This window comes from Protomyctophum bolini, assembly GCF_963924005.1.
Source record: "Protomyctophum bolini genome assembly, chromosome: 17".
Taxonomy (NCBI): Eukaryota; Metazoa; Chordata; class Actinopteri; order Myctophiformes; family Myctophidae; genus Protomyctophum; species Protomyctophum bolini.
In genome coordinates this window covers 36,217,568-36,231,982 of record NC_137878.1, presented here as the reverse complement: position 1 = coordinate 36,231,982, position 14,415 = coordinate 36,217,568, and the positions used below count along the sequence as shown (strand labels likewise).

At 43.9% G+C, this 14,415-nt stretch overlaps 1 protein-coding gene across 2 annotated transcripts; it reads right to left on the bottom strand.

The window, feature by feature from the left end:
• Window positions 1–4,007: 4,007 nt before the first annotated feature.
• Window positions 4,008–13,805, bottom strand: LOC308332447 (uncharacterized protein). Of its 2 annotated transcripts, XM_080788351.1 has the most exons (12): window positions 13,518–13,805; window positions 11,973–12,094; window positions 10,955–11,116; window positions 10,548–10,726; window positions 9,520–9,569; window positions 9,353–9,414; window positions 7,991–8,634; window positions 7,248–7,563; window positions 6,731–6,856; window positions 6,193–6,354; window positions 5,421–5,616; window positions 4,008–4,608 (listed from the first exon to the last, which is right to left on the bottom strand). In XM_080788351.1, the coding sequence occupies exons 3-12, from the start codon at window positions 11,109–11,111 to the stop codon at window positions 4,389–4,391; spliced, it is 2,112 nt and encodes a 703-aa protein (XP_080644477.1). In that variant the 5' UTR covers window positions 11,112–11,116; window positions 11,973–12,094; window positions 13,518–13,805; the 3' UTR covers window positions 4,008–4,388. The 2 variants fall into 2 exon arrangements, with proteins under 2 accessions (XP_080644477.1, XP_080644478.1); XM_080788352.1 differs by lacking the exon at window positions 6,731–6,856.
• Window positions 13,806–14,415: the final 610 nt, after the last annotated feature.

Here is a 14,415-nt window from a genome sequence, read left to right as displayed (position 1 = left end):
CTTCTTGCCCTTTCTGTGATTGATTCCATTTTTGACAGCAGTGCTTTTGTTAGTATGTTATTCACTAACATAGAACACAAATTAACTTCCACAATGTGGAAAGTCTCTCTCCATGACCACATAGAAATTCACAGCATAGCCCATTAGCTGACAGGAACACAGCCGGGGCGCCTGATGGAGGGGAAAGGAACTGGTTGGAATAACGTGTTCCTTCCACGCTCTATGTTCAACCAGGGAAACTCCCCCCTGTCAGGTGTAAAGGAGCGACTTGGACACTCATGCATGAAGGAAGCATGAGTTCAAGTCCGTTGCTCTCCCCAGGTTGGCGGAGGGTGTGTACAGCCCAGGATCACATTAGATAATTGACACAGGGGTTAAAAATGTGTTACAAAATCGTGAAAAAAAGAACACTGTTGTGTAACCTATATAACACGGAAACTCCTTACTGTCCCCCACTGGCCCCGATGTCAGGCCCTGTCACATACATACATGATACAGATATACTGACTGACACTGACCATGATACCATTACTGATATAGAGGGTATGCGTGTGACATCATCGTACCTGGCTGGAAGTTATGCGGGAACGCCCACTGAGTGGCAAAAAACAACTTTCTGGCCTTGACAGCCCCATACATCCAAACAGAAAAGTCCTGTCTGATTGCATTAAACAATGTTAAACTCACCAACATTGCAGCTGTACGAAAAGCTTGAATTATCCTCTATCTGCAAAGTTTGTGTTTCATAAAAATCCACCATAGACATGTTATGAGCTACTTTCTGTCAAGAAATGCCCTGCATTTGATTGTTTTCTAAGTGTCAGAAGTGCTTGTTTTCAAAAACACATGTTGCTGCCTCCTGCATTATGTGACATTTAGAAACAGGTGGTTGAGTGATTTCCAACGAGCGCTTCCAAACTCCAACACTCCATGCTGCTCAATGTTTTGCCACTCAGTCTAGATGAGGAGGGCGTGTCCTGATGGGAAAATCATGCATGTGCATACTTGACCATGATTACTGGCCATGATACTGACATCAGTATGTTGTCAGTAGTATCACATCGTCAGTCCCTGGTGTGGTAAGAACCAGTTGGTGTGCAAGCTTTGAAATAGCATGAATTTGGGTAAATGACTTGACACTTATTTTGGTGTTTCCATATGGTTTAAGTTTAAAAAGGGACTACATTTGAAAATGTTGGATATTGTGCAAGACGGCATTGACCCCATCCAAAACTGCATACAGACATTTACAGTACTATTTAGAATTTAATTTATTATGCCAAATTACTTTTTTAGTATGTCCTAAAACTTTGTAGCTTACTAACTGGTATGTCAGATTCATACTAAAGTCAGGCCCCATCCAAAATTGCCTAACATACTATGAATTATGATTACCGGTAAATGTATTTGGGATCGTCAACCAGGACTTGGAAATAAACACCCAATCATGTAACGATATTTAAAAAGACAAATTTATACTTTTATGTTAAGAGGGGAAAATTATTTCCTATAACAGTTTTGTTTATTTGTGCTGTTGGCACCTATAGCCGCCTGCGGCCTGGCCTAATGGAAACCACTGTAATTATGAGTGAATAGAACAGTGAGTGAAGGGGTTTGTGGGGTCATTATAGACTGGGCTGCCTTGTTATTTGTTGTATACAGCCATAGGTTCTCAAAGTGTTGTCCTTGAGTGAAAGTCCAAATTGAACAGAACTAAATGGTGCATTTGCACACTCTCAGACTCAGAGTTAGCACTTTATAGTGTAGATTTGGGATTGCAGATATAGAAAATACCTTCCAATGGGTGTCTGTGGCATCAAATTGGGAGTCCTGAAGTTAAAACAAATTAAATAAAATTAAATAACAAAACTCCAAGGAATTACAGACATCGGTATGAAGGCAAGGTTGAGCAGCTGAACTGGAGCCTCGCTGTGAGGGGACGGTCCAATGCTGCCACCTCCTGGCAGAGGCTGAAACAACAGGTGGCGGCTGGTCTGTTGGTCTCTCATAGGTCTGGTGTCAAATGGTTGTCAGTCATTGATATTTTGTCGTTTAAAACAAAACAAAAGCTCTATATTCTGATAATCATTGTAACACTAACAATGTAACAGGAACAGGGGTCTGCACATCTTCCCAGCACTTTAATGAACATAATTTCTCATCAGAAGAGAAGAGATCCCATTTTATATTGTTAGAATTATTTTTCCTGCACATTTCTTTGCGTCATAAATTCCAAGTTAACATTTATCCTACTGTATGAGTTCTCTGCTCTCCTGATTGGATACAATTCTATCCTTAACTAAAATAATATTTTCTGTTTTCTAAAGAGCTGGAGAGACTGAACGAACATGCTAGCAATGATTACCATCATAACACATTTTTTTAATCTGATTAACTGTTAATCAGATCAGACCAATCGATTTAGTTGATTATAAACTAACAGCCTACACATTCTTTCATGTTGATATAATTAGGCTATAATAAAATAAAACTGTTTCTCGGTCAATCAATTAATTAACCTACAAAATCGAGATTCAGTAATTGGTTTTTAAACATGGGTTTTGATATATGTTTTGATTAGCTGCCCAGCCACAGTGTAGTGTGTGTGTGTGTGTGTGTGTGTGTGTGTACATACTCTCGCATCGATGGTAACTTGTTGTAATCCACCCTCTTGGTGCAGCGGGAGGGCATCAGGCGTGGCTGGCCACAGGTGAAAACGCCAGAGGTTTCAGGGGACGTATTTGTGACATCACAAAGACCCGTACCCCCGATGTCAAGCCCACCTGAGGAACCGTGAGGGAGGAGGAAGTGATCTGGACCAGGGGTTACCAAATCTTTTCAGCAGAAAACCAAGAAACATTTGGTGTCTCCTCCGGGACCCCCCAGAGGACCTCGAGGGGTGCCCCCAGCAAAATGAGGCACAGTTTAAACACGTACACCAATCTCCAATGCTACCAACGGCGGTTGTGAAATGGCCATTAAAAAAAAAAGAAAAAAAAAGAAAAGGGTGACAAATATTCCCTTATGGCACAAACCCTTTTCTAACAGAGGCCAAATACTTCTATAAATAAGGCTTTGTGCATAACTGTAGTAACGGGTTTCCAGAAAGTGGCAAAACCATTTTCTCATAGCTTCGATTGGCTCGGTAGCAGATTTAAACTGAAATGACATAAGGTGTCATTTAGTTTCCCCATTCCAATCTGCAGCCGAGCAATGAACAGGGGGGAGAGGAAAAAAAATAGTATGTCAACTTCTGAAAACCTGCAGGGCTACAGTTGTGCAGAGGTAGATAGTAGTCAGGGCGAGGGGTATGAAAACCTTTCAGAAGAACCATAGACTTTTTTTACACACCAGTGGTCAGCTCAAGTGGAAACGTGCAGTTAGTGCATAGAGCAGGGATTCTCAACCTTTTCTGGAGAAGGGCCCACTTGGAAATCTCAATAGCGTCCACCAATGAACACGGCAGCCGATAGAGGTAGTGGGCCACGATGCCGCGTTCATTTTAAGAGCACATTAACTTTAATGACCAATCGATTGCATTCCGCCTCAACGGAACTAACCCAGTATAACATTTATTGGCATCACTATGAAACCAGTCCCCAGGGTTTTAAAGAAGATATCGTAACTTATGATTATCATTACAATCTTTAATGTTTTGCCAATTTGCTGGGGCATTCGGCTGGGTAAGAGAAGAGTCGCAAGTCAAACATGTCAACACATTGATTTGACCATGTATGAGGTTGACTCATTTGACCATGTATGAGGTTGATTAAAGGTTGACTCATTTGACCATGTATGAGGTTGATTAAAGGTTGACTCATTTGACCATGTATGAGGTTGACTCATTTGACCATGTATGAGGTCGCAACAGAAGACAATGAGAGGCACCGGTCAGAAAACCCTAAATGGTCTCGGGATATTTCATTAAAGCAAAACAAAAATGTTTAGTCCCGAGACTTGTTTTAGGTTTAATCCCTTGAATCACATACAAGAGGTTAGATGGGGATACAATTCATGAGATAATACAATAATATTCACAGTGATGAATCTAAAGAATGATTCTGATCTCATGTTATTTGCTCAAATAAAACAGCGTTAACTATGAGTAATTTCTAATAGGGTGTTTATTAAGCAACAAAAGGGGTCTCCATCTCTTTAGTGACGAGACAAGACAACTCTTACGGTATAAGCATGGAAATGCATTTTGTTTATTAAAGAGATGGAGAGAATCCTGTTACTTAAACGAACACTCCAAGCTCTACAGTCATAACTCGGTCTTCAAAAAAAAAAGGAAATGGATATGAATTTTTAAAAAAAACTTAAAGACCTTAAAATTGCCTCAAACAAGCCTTGAAGTTAAAAAGAATCACTTTTAAAAGTCCAAGGAATTACAGACATCCAACAAACGACTCATTGTATTTCTGAAATGGCTGCTGAGTGTTTGTGGATTTTCTGTTGGTGGATTTTCTGGAGTTCTGCACACTGTGCACAGACCTCCTAGCACTGCTAGCAGACTGCTGCGCAGACCTCCTGCCCCTGGCAGACTGCTTGAAGATCGGCGAGCTGAGGAACTGCACGTCTGTGAACTTGTCTCCACGCCGGAGTTTCCTGGAGCGATGGAGAAACGAAAGGACAAAGATGAGACGCAGCCGGACAAGAAAAACAAATCATGTTTAACCACATGAACCCCTAGCATCCATATTTTAGGCATTTAGATTTTGTTATTGGTGATTTTCATTAATATCATTACTTAATTTTACAAGAAATAGCACCCAATGGATTTAGATTACAATCAATGTACGCGTTTGGATTAGCTGTGTTGGTTGTACACTGCAAATCTAAATATTGCGCTGCTCTCAATTCGCACCAGCGCCACAGATAAGACGACCAACAAGCTGGTCTTAAGTTGGCGCGCCAAGTCTGTATGGAAGACAGGTTGGCGCCCAGTGTAATTTCTCAATGACACCTCCATGCACAAAGTGGCATCTAGAAAATGTAGAGCGCATGAGTTTAAGCCAAAGTATAAAATAAGGTTCAGAGTGAGTAAGGCAAGCGATATTTGGTTCAAACTAAAATAATCTGATAGTAATCATTGCTATAGTGTTCAGTAAGAGGGTCTCCCTGTCTAGTAAACAGAAAATACATTTTCAGGTGGGTTGACAAATTTCAGCCAATCAGAAAACTTGTGTTCCAGTTCTAATTGTGTCTGCTCATTTCTTTGTGCCATCTCTTCCTATTTCACTCGGTTATCCTGCGAGTTCTCTCCTGAAAATTAGTATCCCTACCTGAAAATGTAGAGCTAGAGACCCGTTTCTGAACAAGTTGACTATTGCAATGAGTACAAAAGTACAGAATATAGCTATTTAATACTTATTTTTAGCACAGAAATATCACTTATGTCTCCGTGTGTGTGTACGTACTTCCCCAAGGACGGCTCCTTGTAGTCCACCGTCATGGTAGAACGACGCTTGCGCGGCTCCGCGACGGGGGTGGAGCACCGCGCGTCTGAGGGGCGGGACTTGCCGAGCGAGAAGTCGCGATAGGCTGCAGGGGTCAGATGATTGGTCACGTCACACAGACTCAAGCCCCGCCCTGCCATCCTGATGCCGAGCCCGCCTGAGGAACCGTGAGGGAGGGGGAGGGGAGGGAGTGAGGGAGGGAGGGAGGGGGGAGACCACAGGTGAGGGGGGTGAGTTTCTAGAGACACTGGTTCCCAAAATATATACACCGGGACCCATCTTTAAGTCATGGGTAAAAAACTAAATAATATTTCTCATGACGGCTCCGCCAACAATAACTACTAACATAAAAAACCCACTATCCCAGTGGGTTTTTCTCTCTCCATCCTTTTATCCATGATGGCATAACGGCTATTTTGACTATTAAATATTGCTCAGCAAGTAAATCCAAAAAGATTTGTTCAGTTTGGGCCCTGGTCCGGGACACGCGTGCCAAATGTATCTTTTGGGTCCTGAGTTTAAACGTTTGGGAACCAGCGTTCTAGAGACAGTTTTACACACCAGTGACCAGCTTAAGGGGAAACGTAGTGCACAGTGAAGTGTATAAAGACAGGGTTTCAATTAAACCAGTGCATAGAGAAGTGTACACCAGAGTTTTAAAAAGGGGAGCAATTGTAAAGGAGAGGTCAAAACGAATTAATTACAAAGATACTCCAGAACAGGGGTGCCTTACCCTTTTTGCAGGTTTTGGCCCTCTGGGGCATCTGGCGGGGAGGGGTCTCGACGTTGGGAGGGGTCTCAGCGGTGGACAGGGAGTCTCCGAAGCTGGACAACACCTCCTCTAACCGTCTCATGTCAGCCTCCACACCCGGAGTGACTGGGAGCTCTTCATGCTCTGCAATATAAAACACACAATTTATTAGGTTAACAGACGTTTTGTTTAAGCCATACCAAATGGGACAGGTGATCAATATCAGAGATGGGAATATGATTAGTGACAAAACAAATAGTGATACACAATATATAAATTGGTAGCATATAGAACGGTAGCATATCGAAATAAATCGGCCATAAAAATGATCTGTATTGGATTGGTCTCAAAATAATAAATAAGGCCTCTGATAAGCAATTTTGTGGGAAAGTGAAATGGCTGTACTATATTATACTACCCTTGGAAGTTGGCACATCAAAACTCATCACCAATATGGATGTAAATGTGAGCAGCGGGGCCAGCCTACGAATATATATATAAATAATTAACCCATTCTCACCAGGTGCATTCCGTTCCGGGGAGACGGACAACACCTGTGCGTTCCGTTCCGGGGAGCTGGACAACACCTCCTCTAACCGTCTAATCTCAGCCTGCACACCTGGAGTGACTGGGAGCTCTTCATGCTCTGCAATATAAAACACACAATTTATTAGGTTAACAAACGTTTTGTTTAAGCCATACCAAATGGGACAGGTGATCAATATCAGAGATGGGAATATGATTAGTGACAAAACAAATAGTGATACACGATATATAAAATCGGTAGCATATAGAACGGTAGCATATCGAAATCGGCCATAAAAATTATCGGATTGGTCTCAAAATAATAAATAATAATGAATGAGGACTCTGATAAGCAATTTTGTGGGAAAGTGAAATGGCTGTACTATATTATACTACCCTTGGAAGTTTGTACTATATTATACTACCCTTGGAAGTTAGCACATCAAAACTCGTCACCAATATGGATGTAAATGTGAGCAGCGGGGCCAGCCTACGAATGAACCCATTCTCACCAGGTGCGTTCCGTTCCGGGGAGACGTTCTCCTTCTGCCTGGTCGCCCTGGAGGGCCGCCGGCTGCGAGTCGGCATGACCTCCTTCTGCTCGGACAAGCGGCGCGTCTTGTGTGGAACGTAGGGACTGTCCTCGTCCTCCGAGTCGGTCGAGGGGTCATCCGGCGTGGCCTCCATGGAAGGTCGTTTCCGCGACGACCTTTCCCGGACGGGCGTAGCTGTAGCCGCCGGCTGACTGTTGGCGTCGGCCGGCTTGCCCTTGAAGGGCGTGAGGTGAACCCCGTCCTCGCAGTCGAAGTCGAACGTGTCGTTGAAGCCCTGCGAGGAGGGATGGGCCATTAGCTTTTAGCAGATATTTTAGTTTATAATTAATAATCATTTTGGAAAAAAAAGCCTTGTTATGATGAAGGCTGCAAATTATATCAGTGTACTGTTTTCTATGGAAGCTTTCAAAAGAGTCAACAAGTTGGAACATTTTTAAATAAAAATACTACACAGTAGTAGTACATAATTATGCCAACACGTTGATGTTAGGATATGGGCCAACATCTCAATAACGCCTGTGCATCCCTAGTTTTGGAATAAAGGAGGCATTTATAAGCCTTTTTTCAGAATAGACAGAAATACTTTTTAATACAGAACGAGATCATATCGACAACGGTTTAATCGGTTATCGGCCATAACATCAATTAATCAAATCTGATATATCGATATGGGCCAAAACGTCTGATTGGTACATCCCTACCTGCGAGGTGTTGAGCGAGGTGTTGAGCGGAGGTCCCCCTCCCTTGGCTGCCCGCGTGGCCGACCGGTCGCGGCTCTTGGAGCGGGCTCTGGGTTCGCGGCTCTTGGAGCGGGCTCTGGGTTTGGGATTATCCCACGGTTTCTTCAGAGGGGCCCGCTCCGGCTTGCGGCCCCTCTCCGGTTTCCGAGCGGGCGCTACCGGGGCCGGGACCGGGGCCGGCGTGTCCCGCGGCTGCATGGCCTTCCTGCGTGGTTGCTGCCGACCTTCGGGTTTGGCCTCCGATGCGTTTTTGCGCCGTGGCGGCTCCAAGGAGCCGCCACGGACAACAACACACGGCTCTGGTTCAGCTGCCTGTTGCCGTGTCTCGTTCTGGAGCCTGGCGTCACCGTCCGGGGGGCGAATGGGACTCGCCGTCAAGGCCTCCAAGACCTCCAGAAACTCTGCGGGAGCGCCCGACTCCTCCAGGGGCGCGCCGGGGTTTCCCTCACTGGCAGACTCCTCCTGGGACGCGCCGGGGTCACTCGATGACCTCTGCATGTGAACACGACTGGACCTCCTCCTGACGCTGCCGCCGCCGCCGCCACGCTCCGTGCTCTTCCCCCGCCTCACGCACACCGTCCGCGGCACCGGCAACATGTGCACGTCTGAAACAACGGGAAATGACAAACACATGATTTAAAACAATATAAAATCTAATAACCGATTTGACACACACACACACGAGCGCTGTCTCATAAACCATTAACACAATATAAAAATATGACGTTTTAGTAATACGTGTTCCTGATGTTCTACATACAGCCAACCAGGTGAAGAAATCACATTGAGGCTTTAACTTAAAATAACCAAACATGGCACATCTACAAGCTCTCAATGTGGCGGCTGAGAAATGTCATCCATGCAAACATAAATATGGCAGCAACGTCCAGCAAGCAACACATCCAAGGATATTTTTCATGTTGTACGGATATCTTGTCACATGTGGATGTCAAAAATTAACTGATGAAATCTCCATGTCAGATTGTCAGATCTATCAACAATAATTGCGATTACAGATTTAATTGTGTTTTTGGCATTGGCCATTAGGAATGTATGAATAAAAAAAAAGATACAACTAAATTGCAATTATCTCAAAGAATTGCAATTGGGACGATTATAGAGGGTATGCACGTGACATCATCATCAAACCGGAGTGGCAAAAAACTACTTTCTGGCCTTGACAGCCCATACATCCAAACAGAAAAGTCCTATCTAATTCCATTAAACAACGTTAAACTCAATTTGCCTGTCGCTTTGCCATTCACTTTATGCATGCGCATACCCTCCATCTATATGAAACTTGTGACAGGCCTGTTGGCGTACCTGCAGATGTGGCCACAGGCTCACACCGGAGGGGCTCGGTGAGTCTCGGGGTGCTCTGGAGTCTGTCAAATTAGAGGAGAGGGGTCATAAAAAAAGTCTGGCGTAATGGAAGCCAGAAAATATTACAAGTTTTAAGTTTTACTAGTCGTCTCATTTTTTTTAATTACCTGGATGGATCCCTGCCCGCGGGCTCAGCGGTGATCTCCACAGGTCCACTCTGTGCATTGGAAATACATGGCAATGTTTCTTTGCAAGTTTTGGCTGCTAGGTTATTTCCACATTAAAATGAGGTCAGGTCACATACGGTACGTTTGGCTCCCTTGTGCAATAAATACGTATGCACCGACTTACTTCCTTGTGCTGGTAAATCGTGTCGCGTGGCCTAGAACCTCAGCATGCAACACAAGCACATTTTATTGAAATCTGTACGGTAGAGATGGGGCCCCTGAAATCTGTACGGTAGAGATGGGGCCCCTGAAATCTGTACGGTAGAGATGGGGCCCCTGAAATCTGTACGGTAGAGAGGGGGCCCCTGAAATCTGTACGGTAGAGATGGGGCCCCTGAAATCTGTACGGTAGAGATGGGGCCCCTGACATCTGTATGGTAGAGATGGGGCCCCTGACATCTGTACGGTAGAGATGGGGCCCCTGAAATCTGTACGGTAGAGATGGGGCCCCTGAAATCTGTACGGTAGAGATGGGGCCCCTGAAATCTGTACGGTAGAGATGGGGCCCCTGAGAGCCACACAGTAGAGCCCTGCATCAGGACCCAACGCAAATGTTGCGGGCGCGGGCAAAAATTTAAATACCTGCGGTCAGGAACAGGCCGCAGTCAAGATAAAAACAGACGTGCTCCGCAAAATCCAGAAATTAACCAGATACAGAGCTTATTATACACTAGCAATATATGAATACTGTATGTCTGAGAAGAACATAATTTGGACATCGCACATGTGTAGTCTTTCATTCTCATGGCTCACGCTGCAACCCGTGTGCGCAGCTCGTTGCGGTGTCCATGACATGTCACAATATATATAAATAACATAATAGGCCTACCTATATTATGTCCCATCAAAATAATATAAACACTTTCTCTCTATCTGAGAGAAACTCCACACAAATAAACCACCCCTCTCTCGTGCACGCCTGCTCAATCTCACTCAGTTAGGGACTTGATGCTAGAGAGTAGGCTCACCTTGGCCTTCTGCTCGCTCAGCACCCTTTTGAGGACGAGCAGATGTCCGAACAGAGCCTGGCGGTCCCCCTTCAGCTTCAGGTTGATGTCGCTGAGCTGCCTCACCTTCTCCTTCTCCCCCTGCAGAGCTACAGCCAGCTCCTTGTTATTGCCCTGCAGGCCCGTCAGGATACGGTCGTCTGGTGGTGGTGGTGGGGGGGACACGCATTCAACATGGCCAGATTATGCACTGAAATGTTGGTGTGGGAGGCTCCGTTGGTTACACCAATGCTTACCTACTTAATAAAGTTATAAGTCATAATGTATGCATACACAAATGTGAGGCAAAAAAAAGTGTTTTTATGATCGATATACATCATGTATGCATGCAATGCAATGCATGTAGGCAAAATTAATGATATTCCTACTGCTGGTTTTGTTGACCAGTATCCGTCGTCCTGGCTTGCCGCTCTTGGCTCTGTCCACCAGGGTGGCACGACGGGCCCTTTTCTCAACCATCTTGTTTTTAATGTCCTCTAGGCTGTTCTTGAAGGACTTCTTCTGGCCGGGTTCCCTGGTCGCCATGGCAGCTGGTCAGACAGAAGACTTTACTTTAACCCATTCTGACCCGAGATCAGATTCATACGAGGTTTCCACCTGGACACACACTGGTCTGATGAACCCATTCTGACCTGAGATCAGATTCTAAAAATGTCAGTCGTTCTTCGAATTTTTCAAAAATAGCAGACCTACAAGCTCATAGCGCGCCACTCGGTGGCGCGCTATGAGCTTGTAGGTCTGCTATTTTTCAATAGCTAAAGCTACATGATGCTAACACCAAAATGGGTGCCCGCCCAGAATGGGTTAAAAGAATGCAGAGTCTGTTGACATTTTTAAGAAGTCACTGAAAACATATCTATTTCGTTTGTATTTTGAGCTGTGATTTGTCGCTTTTAATTGATTGTTTTTTACTTTGTTGTACAGCACTTTGTAACTGTTGTTTTGAAAAGTGCTTTATAAATAAAAATGTACTTACTTTAACCACACACACAAATACACCGCTACGCAAATGTTCTACAAAAAAACTAGTAACTAAAAGTTTTCAAATAATTGTAGTGGCGTAAAAGTACAATATTTCGATCCGGGATGTAGTGGAGTAGAAGTAAAAATATTGGAAATAGTACAAATATCTCAACATTGTACATAAGTACAGTACTTGAGTAAATGTACTTTGTTACTTTAGTTTACACCACTGCTAGCTACAGTTAAAACTAAGAGAGACCGAGGTCACACGTTGCATACGGATGCCAGGAATGCTCTCGATGAGTCGATGGGACACACAATTGTTTTCTTTCTTCATTTTTAGACCCTAGTAACCTTAAAGCTGACAATAGGCGATATACAAGCTCACAACGAGTCACATCGTGAGCTTGTGCACGCACACACCTTCTTGACGATAGAGAACTCTAGGGGATGCTGGGGTTGAGCTCACAGCCCATTAGTGTGGCTCCCTCGTAGTCCTTGATGTAGCCCACGTACTTGGCCACCTTGATGTCTTTCGAAAAACCCTGAGAATAAATACAGAGAGAGAGAGAGTGTCAAAGAGTTGTACATCTGATGATATGCATGCAGAACATACACACAGTACTGTAAATAAGAACAGCACGTGTTCCAGCAGGACATGTAGGATAATAGAGGTGGGTGGGCCCTGGGATCAGTGGGTCCCAAACACAAAGGAGAAATGTCTCCCCAAGACCAAAACTAGTGAAGATTGCATAGATTATGAAGTCAGCGTCAGCCAGTACCATGTTTTCCCAATTAAATCTTACGGAAGCAGTACTGGGCATGTGGACTCACTGGCCACAGGCTGACTAAATAAGCAATTTAAGCCTGATTTAAGCAGTCGTTTCACTCCCCCGTCTAAAAATGTTAAGTGCCTGTCCTAGGTTTATCATAATAGCTCGTCAGAAATAACTTTACTTTTTGGAAACGATAGCTACTGCAAAAAGGGGTTTTCAACACCGTTCTTGGAAGGCTCAAACCCCTTTCTACCAATGCAGGGATACCTCTATACAGAACCTCTTCTCTGTGCTAAAAGCATAAAGGCAGGTTCCAATTCCAAACAGAGCTAGAGTTGTACCTGTCATTGTCAACGAAGTCCACGATCACAACATCAGAGGGAGTTCAACAAACCACATGCAACCCAGATTCAGGAACAAACAAGGGACTAAATTATTTGCGCTAGTATGCCACCAAAATGTGGAACGCCCTACCAACTGTCATTAAGACATGCGAATCCCTTGGCTCTCAAGGGCACCTATAGGGACGGCTGTAATTCGAAACTGACCCCATAACATTCAAATCCCCCACCCACCACTTTCCCCCCTCCCTGCATGTTTCTTTTCCCCGTTTTACCTCTGATGATTTCCCGTTTTTGGTATATATATATTGGTGTATATTTGTACTTCTCTAAATGTTATGAATTGAACATGGTGGACCTTATTGTAAACAAGTGTAATGCTTTGTGGTGTGTCCACAGTTAACAGTTGTGCTAGAATCGTACTGTAATTCTGCAATGCAATCTGTTAAATACTTCACAATCAAAGAAATGTGAATCCCTAGACTCCTTCAAAACCACCGCCCCTTTTTCTAGAATGTAAACGTTTCTCTTTTATCTTACTTTCTTAAACTGTATGATTTCCTTTCTGCATAGCAGTGCATATTTTTTAAATGTCCGTCCTGGTGAATTGAAAATGGACGACCGTGATGTAAACACGTCTTAGTGCTTTTTCTGGTTTTATCCTCGTAGTTGTATTGACCTGTACTTTTGTTTGAATTGAACTGTACCCGATAAATACCCATGATTGATTCTACAAACGAATGAAATGTTCAATCAGTTGTTGTAAACAGACGTTGGCAGTGACGCGAGCACAACAAGTTAGCATGCATGCTAAGTTAACTAAGTAGTCACGCCACGCCAAACAAACGTACCTGTCTGTCTCCTTCCGCAGAACGTCGAAAAACAACCGTTGGCGTCGACCGGTGACAGGAGTACTTTACAGTTTACACCGAGAAGTATGGTAGAGACAGAGAAATAAGAGTCAAGAGACCTTTGTTAGTTAGTAATATGTTTCTTCTCTCGCATACACACTAGCACATCGTCTCGGCCGAGGCTCGCCGATTCAAAATGTGCAACTGGCGCAGTGACGCTGCCTGATTGGTGGACGTTTAGTAGTAGTACGCTCTCAACGGCCGGCGCTGATTGGCGGAGGACACGCAGACGACAGCTTACCCCAGAGTAAACTAGTATTGATTGATTGATTGAAATATTTATTAACAGTTTGCAGAATTACAGTATATTTCAAGCACAAACTCAATACAAAGACTGTTAACTGTGAGTGGACGACCCAATTAAGCCTTACACTTGTTTACAACAGGGTCCACATTGTTCAATTCATCAAAACATTTAGAGACAAACAAATAGACACTTCTATGTAGTTAAAGAACAGAACAGGAATTCATCATATAGGAAGCAAAAAGGGGAAAAATACATATACAGTGTGGGGAAAAGGGGGGTAAAAGAAAAAGAAAGACAGAGTACACAACACCATGCGTTGATGCCATGTGTGCACAATGTGCAGGCACCCAACACCACGTCCATACAAAAACATAGTACAATCCAGATAAAAGTATGAGAGTGGCGACACGACTATAGTTCCACTTCCAAACATTATTTGGAACTATGCTACCCCATTGAGATAGAATGAGCACTTTACCGAACCGTCTTGCTGCCTGGCTGCCTTCAACCACACGATGGCGAGCTTTCCTTTCTCAGCTCAAAATCTGTATTTATTTTATTACAGTAGTTTTCAACCCTTTTCATGTCAGA